The 7421-nt window shown below is 43.8% G+C and overlaps 1 protein-coding gene across 1 annotated transcript; it reads left to right on the top strand.

Annotated features, from left to right (window-relative positions):
• The first annotated feature begins 450 nt into the window (after positions 1-450).
• LOC125543349 (protein Mpv17-like) lies at positions 451-3834 on the top strand. The gene is made up of 3 exons (XM_048706665.1): positions 451-709; positions 1806-1897; positions 3083-3834. The coding sequence occupies exons 1-3, from the start codon at positions 548-550 to the stop codon at positions 3483-3485; spliced, it is 657 nt and encodes a 218-aa protein (XP_048562622.1). The 5' UTR covers positions 451-547; the 3' UTR covers positions 3486-3834.
• Positions 3835-7421: the final 3587 nt, after the last annotated feature.

The raw sequence follows: 7421 nt of genomic DNA, 5'->3' as shown, positions 1-7421 counted from the left end.
CTCCAGTTCCGGCAGGTAGTCGCGACCAACCTCGCCGCCAAGGAGAAGGACGACGAGTCGTGGGGCATCCGTGAGGAGCAGAGGGTGAAGTACATCGACCTTGGCAGCTCCGGCGAGGAGGATTGAGCTCCTCCACGGCGTCGTTCATGGCCGCGAGCTCGCCGCTGTGAGATCCCCACCCCTCTAGTACTAGTACTAATGCAGTATGTAGTATGAACTAGTATTTGTAGTGTTTGATCATGTAAAATATATGTAGTACTCTCGCGTCCCGTGATTTTTTTTTCTTCAAATTATGCAGTTTTATCTATAGTTTCTGTTCGGCCGCGCTAGTTCTCGACCCGCAAACGAGATCTTGATGAAAACTGCAAACGCATTTTGCGGGTCTACATTTTGCGAGGTGTGCTAGAGTTGCTCCAACCCTAGCTCAAAAAACCGAGCGAAATCCCAAAGAACAAATCCAAGGAAATAGAGGGGAGGGGACGACTCCCCCACTTCCTTCCTTCCTTTCCCCTTCTCCCCCGTCAATCTTTTCTGCTCGCTCGCAGGGATGCGGCGGCTATGGCGATGGTACCAGCAGTCCCTGTCCTCCTACCCCGTGCGGACGCAGGTCGTCAGCTCCGGCATCCTCTGGGCCCTCGGCGACATCGGCGCCCAGGCCGTCACCCACAAATCCGCCAGCTCCCACCACCACCACGCCAAGAACCCCGAGGTAGCCAGTCAACCGCCCCTACCACTTCTTCCTTCTCCAGCTACTGATCCCCGGATTCCATGGTCGTTCTTGGATGCCGTCGCGCCTCAGCTAATCCGGTCGCCTGGGAGTGGGGACTTCCCTGGGGTATATGTAAACCTAGGCTACCAGAGAGGGATCGATTTTTAGGCGTAGGGGATGCTTAATCTGTTTCAACAGGGTCGATATGTGATTGGTCATTGGAGAAAGTAACTACATAAACCAACGCCAGTTTCGCGGTTCGTTTGCTTGTGCTGTTGATTTTCCATGCGAAGAATAATAATATTAGAACTTCTGTAAGTAAATTGTTGTTTAATCACATACCAGTTTGATGTTTGGGTAGGGTTTATGTTGCGTTTGATGTTCTCTTGTTGACTAAAGCTATTTTGCCCACCTCAAAAGAAGGCTATTTCGCCAAATCTGTTCCTAAGGTTATCTCCATATGCTGTTGTTGGTGTGTTGTCATCTGGCAGTTCTTTTCAGTAATACATTGGAGCATTGTTGCTAAAACTGGGGTAGGGGATTTTATTGGTCCATAGTGTCACTCGATTATTTGAGTGCCTATTTGTTTTTCGCTCCGTTTGGTGTATCCATGTATTGTTTGGTGATTTTAGAGCTTTTTGGGTTTCATCCCAGAAAAATAGAATCAGAGTGAATGGGTTATTGAATGAGAGGTTGATTTCGATGTTATTCCTTTGAGTATGTACTTTCTGCAATGTTCATGTCTAAGCGCTCCTCAAAACATGCTTTCAGTTTTCATTTTCTTAAATATCAAATGGTACCCCTTCTGTCTGATCTTTAGCTTTAGATATATTTGTTATTTTAGATTTGAGACCAGCCAGCATGGTGATGGAGTACTATTTGACTATTGTTTCTGCTAAGAATCAAGGTTCTGTTGTTAAACAGAGAATTACCGGCTGCATAGTTTGTTTCTAATAATCAGGAAACTGGTTTTGAATTTGATGTTTTAAGTCTGTAAACCAATCTTTAAATTTCAAAATCTAAGAAATTCAAACCGAAACTTAATATTCTGCACTTTCATTGTTATCCACTTAACGAAGCTCTGTTACCTTTTCAGGATAAAGATAAAGAGTTCAAAATTGATTGGAAGAGGGTCGGCATCACAAGTTCATTTGGATTTGCTTTTGTTGGACCTGTGGGACATTACTGGTTAGTTCTCTCATAATTTCATATATGGTATGAGCAGATGGTGTTAAGCTCAACTTTGTTGCGGTTTCTTTATTTTCTGGTTTTAGGCTGATTAGAAATCAAATTATTATAGTTTGGACAACATTAACATGGTAAATCTGATAGAGCTCCATCTTCCAAGTCTCAGGCTGATAGTTACATGGTGTAGAACTGCAGATAAAGGATCCAAAGAGGGCCACAAACACATAACCATAAAATGGCAAAAAACAAAATGATGAATCACGATAATTTTCAAAATGGAAGGCATTTTAGTAATTTTCATCATGCACTTATCTTTTCCTTTTAGGTGATGACTCATTGATACAGATGACGTAATATTAGTATAAATGGGTAATAAACTGTGAAACACTGAAGACACTTAAATGCCATATACTTTGGTCATATCAATTTTTAGTTCATGAATTCATTGGAAGTTTGAATTTTTACTTCATGGTTAATTATTACTAGTGTAATTGGAAGCGGTGAATGCCAACCTTTGTGGCAATGCGTGTGTTTGTTTCAGCACAATAAAGATGGATAGAGCATTATGAACTATAGGCCTCTATGCACAAACATGTTAATGGTGGCCTCTCGTACTGAATATTGCCTCATTGTTAAGCTGTGAATCAAAACTTGGTTTGCACATCAAATTTTGGAGCAAAATTAGGTTGGGCTGCACTTTGCAGCTGTGCAGCTTTTTATGTTCATTTCTGTTCTCACCGATCCACTTCAATATTAAATCCTTTATGGTGTCACACATTTTGTTGCACGCTCATTCTTACTGCTCCTTAGACTCGTATACTAAAACACTGCTCTTTCTGGAGAGTAGTTAGCAGTGGACCGAATTAAACATGTTGTTAGTGTCTAAATTTTCATTTGGCCACAAGGTTTTGAACTGGAAACAAGATTGGTGTTTGAAATCTCTTAACTAAAAATAAAATGGGACAATACCTTCCGACAGACCTCTACTGTCATTCCCACTTTGGTGCGCCACAACTTTGTCTCATTCGTTGCACCCTGTCGATGTGCTAACACTGGTTAAGATCTGGGAATTAACCTTGTTGGTTTATTAGTGGCTAAGCAAAAGTCTACTGATTTTAGGAGTTAACAACTTTTGGTTTCGTGAAGCAAGCTGCCATATGACTTGTACTCATTTTTGTGACCTAGGTACGAATACTTGGATCGTATGGTCCGACGAAGATACCTGCCTGGTTCGTTCAAATTTGTAGCCTCAAAGGTTGCAGCGGATGGTCTCCTCTTTGGGCCGCTAGATCTGGGGCTGTTCTTCTCTTATGTGGGCCTTGCTTCAGGAAGGAGTCTGGAGCAGGTGAAGGATGATGTGAAGAGGGATATCATTCCTGCTCTGGTTTTAGGGGGAGCCATCTGGCCGGCTGTGCAGATCGCAAACTTTCGCTTCATTCCCGTGCGATATCAACTGCTGTACGTGAACTTGTTCTGCCTGTTAGACAGCTGTTTCTTGTCTTGGATCGAGCAACAAGGAGACGCGGCTTGGAAGCAATGGTTCACATCGTTCCAGAAGAAAATCGAAGACCAGAAGAGCAACGCTTGATCTGAATCATGATTGAAGAAGACGCTTGACCAGAAGTTAGCTTCCGTCATTTTCACTGATATATCCAGGGAGTATATCACTTGCTGCCAGCGGCTGTTTATGTGGAGTTCTGGTGGCCAGCAATACTGGGCGTCACTGTCATGTGGAGATTGATCTTTGTTTTTTCCACAACTTTAATGAGATGAGAAGGCAATGCTCTCGTTTAGCTTTTTGTTTCGTAACCGAGCATTTGTTCATGCTGTTTGTTTAACCTGCAGAGCGCGTATTTTTAACGAGTATTCACTGTATTCCTGGTGTTGTCGGAACATGATCTTCATAAATCTGGAATGATGCTGAAAACTTTCTAGTCTTCTCAGCAGATATTTCATAAAACGGACTCTCTATGGATCCCCGCAAGTGATCAATTCTCGCATGATTCTCTTGGTGAAGTCCATTTGCATGATCGTTCATTCGCTTACGGGCCAGATAGAGGTTTTTGGGTGAGCCGCCGGAGTGACGTCGACAGCGCCTGAGAAGATGACCACCGTACCGTTTTAGTAGGTCTCAGCCTTCATGTGCAGCTTCTCTTTTATTCATGTTATTAGTAATGATCTTCATGCCCTCTAATTATCTACGTGTTGATTTAAATGTGAGCTAATTTCCTTTTTCTCAAAAAGAAGGGATATCCTCAGCCTCTACATCGAGTGATGTGCACAACCTGAACGTAGTTATTTTAAAAATTATCAACTGATCACAATAAAGTTGAAAAAATTGTCACACATGGATAGCCCAAGGGCAAACTAGAAATAAAAAACATAGGAAAATAACATCACGAATTCTACTAGTTGAAGAAATTTCAAGAGATCACTCCTAGCAGCTACAACCAAAGACCGTAGGCGCCTGATCCTCCTCTCCTTGCTTAATAGCCGAGGGCCTTGAAGATAACCTACAGAAAAATTAATTTTTTTGTTGTGTTAAAATTAAAATTATTACAGTTGTTCAAATGGCTCAAAGTTAAATGCAAATTCCCACACGGATCCGAGACTTCAACTTGGGATTCACGACACTAACCCAGTTTCCGGATATATTCATAGCACTCATTGGTGGAGATAGATTAAAAGCTATAAAAATTGATCATCATAATAGCTTGACAAGTGGCTAGTGAAGGAATAGATACTGAATTGACTCCTTATCGCCACAAAAGCAATACTTCGTGTATCGCTGTCAATTCCTTTTTTTCAGATTATCTTTTGTCGGAATAACCATGCGACCTAAATACCACATGAAGATTTTTATTTTCAATAGGAATTTCATTGTCCACATTTTTTGTTGTTGGAAAGGATGCCCATCAATTCCTTTTCATTATCCACATCCGTATAAAAGGATTTCGCACATGCGTGATGTTCAGCCTTGGATCCAGATCTAATGTCTCATGAATTCAGTGAGCCGCCGGAGTTATTTCCACAGCGCCTGAGATGATGACCATCGTACCTTTTAGTAGGCCTCGGCCTTCATGTGCTACTTCTCTTTTGTTCATGTTAGTTATTGTCTTCATGCCCTCTAATTATCTACGTGTTGATTTAAATGTGAGCTAATTCATTTTTTCTCTCAAAAACACGGAATACCCTCGTTCTCTGCATCGGTTTATTGATTATTTTAGAATTTAGCAACTGATCACAATAAAGTTTTCTAGAAAAAGGGGGCACACATGGATAGCCCAAGGGCAAACTAAAAAGTAAAAAAACATAGGAAAATGACATCACAAATCCTACACTAACTAAATCTGTATAATGAACTCTAACAGATCACCTCTCATCGGCTACTACCAAAGACTGTAGGCATCCGATCCTCCTCTTTGCATAGTAACGACCACCTATGGGCTATGGATTAAGCTGATGGCCTTGAAGATAACTTGCAGAAAAAAAATATTTTTTTCAATCACTAGAGTTGTTCTAAATGGCTCAAAGTAAAGCCCAAATTCTCATATGGATTTGAAACTTCAACTTGGGATTCACCCCAACAACCAGTTTACGAACATATCGTACCACTCATTAGTGGAGGTAGATTAAAAGCTATATGGGATTGATCTCCATAATAGCTTGACAAGTGGGTGGTGAAGCAATAGATGCTGAATCGATTCCTTGTCGCCACAAAAACAACACTTAGTGCATCTTTGCCAAAAAAAATCGATTATCTTTTGTGAGAACAACCTTTTTTTTTGAGGAACCGGCAGGAGCACTGCCTTTTCATATAAGAAGGAGGATAAAGTTTATGTACAAGAGAGATCCGGTTTTCTGAGAGAAACCGGACAAAAACCCCTAGGAACTAATCAACCGATACCGGCTGCCATCTGTGCTCGGCCAAAGGCCAAAGTCCTTTGCTTGATGTCGTCGAAGGCAATAGCTGCTACCTCTAGGTGCGTGAGGCGAGTTCCATTGAAGATGCGTCGGTTTCGCTCCTTCCAGATGTTCCAGATGGTGTAAAGGAAGCGGCCGCTCCGTCTTCTTCCGTCGTCCTTGGGCAAATTGGTGGTGAACGAATCCCACCAGTCCGAAATCCCTATCGAAGGGGGCAACGTGGGCGTGGCCCCAGAATCCTCTCCCGTCCACACCTGGACGTGAGACCAAACTGCGGCGGCAAACGGGCAGTCCTTGCAGAGATGTGTTGGGTTTCGTAGTAATTTCAAAAAATTTCCTACGCGCACGCAAGATCATGGTGATGCATAGCAACGAGAGGGGAGAGTATGATCTACGTACCCTTGTAGATCGACAACGGAAGCGTTTGGTTGATGTAGTCGTACGTCTCCACGGCCCGACCGATCAAGCACCGAAACTACGGCACCTCCGAGTTCTAGCACACGTTCAGCTCGATGACGATCCCCGGACTCCGATCCAGCAAAGTGTCGGGGAAGAGTTCCGTCAGCACGACGGCGTGGTGACGATCTTGATGTACTACCGTTGCAGGTCTTCGCCTAAGCACCGCTACAATATTATCGAGGACTATGGTGGAAGGGGGCACCGCACACGGCTAAGAATATGATCACATGGATCAACTTGTGTCTCTAGGGGTGCCCCTGCCTCCGTATATAAAGGTTCAAGGGAGGGGGGCCGGCCGGCCAAGGTGTGGCGCGCCAGGAGGAGTCCTATTCCTTCTGGGAGTAGGACTCCCCCCTTTCCTAGTTGGAATAGGATTCGTGGAGGGGGGGGAGAGGAGAGAGAGAGGAGGAAGGGGGGCCGGCCCCCTCTCCTTGTCCAATTCGGACCAAGGGGGGGAGGGGCGCGCGCCCATCTCTGGCCACCTCTCCTCTCTTCCACTAAGGCCCACTAAGGCCCATATACCTCCCGGGGGTTCCGGTACTCCGGTAAAATCCCGATTTCACCCGGAACACTTCCGATATCCAAACATAGGCTTACAATATATCAATCTTTATGTCTCGACCATTTCGAGACTCCTCGTCATGTCCGTGATCACATCTGGGACTCCGAACAACCTTCGGTACATCAAAATGCATAAACTCATAATATAACTGTCATCGTAACCTTAAGCGTGCGGACCCTACGGGTTCAAGAACAATGTAGACATGACCGAGACACGTCTCCGGTCAATAACCAATAGCGGAACCTGGATGCTCATATTGGCTCCTACATATTCTACGAAAATCTTTTATCGGTCAGACCGCATAACAACATACGTTGTTCCCTTTGTCATCGGTATGTTACTTGCCCGAGATTCGATCGTCGGTATCCTATACCTAGTTCAATCTCGTTACCGGCAAGTCTCTTTACTCGTTCTGTAATACATCATCCCGCAACTAACTCATTAGTTGCAATGCTTGCAAGGCTTAAGTGATGTGCATTACCGAGAGGGCCCAGAGATACCTCTCCGACAATCGGAGTGACAAATCCTAATCTCGAAATACGCCAACCCAACATGTACCTTTGGAGACACCTGTAGAGC

The sequence above is a fragment of the Triticum urartu genome, chromosome 3, assembly GCF_003073215.2.
Source record: "Triticum urartu cultivar G1812 chromosome 3, Tu2.1, whole genome shotgun sequence".
Taxonomy (NCBI): Eukaryota; Viridiplantae; Streptophyta; class Magnoliopsida; order Poales; family Poaceae; genus Triticum; species Triticum urartu.
The sequence above is the reverse complement of the archived record's forward strand: the minus strand, read 5'-3'. Positions and strand labels throughout refer to the sequence as shown.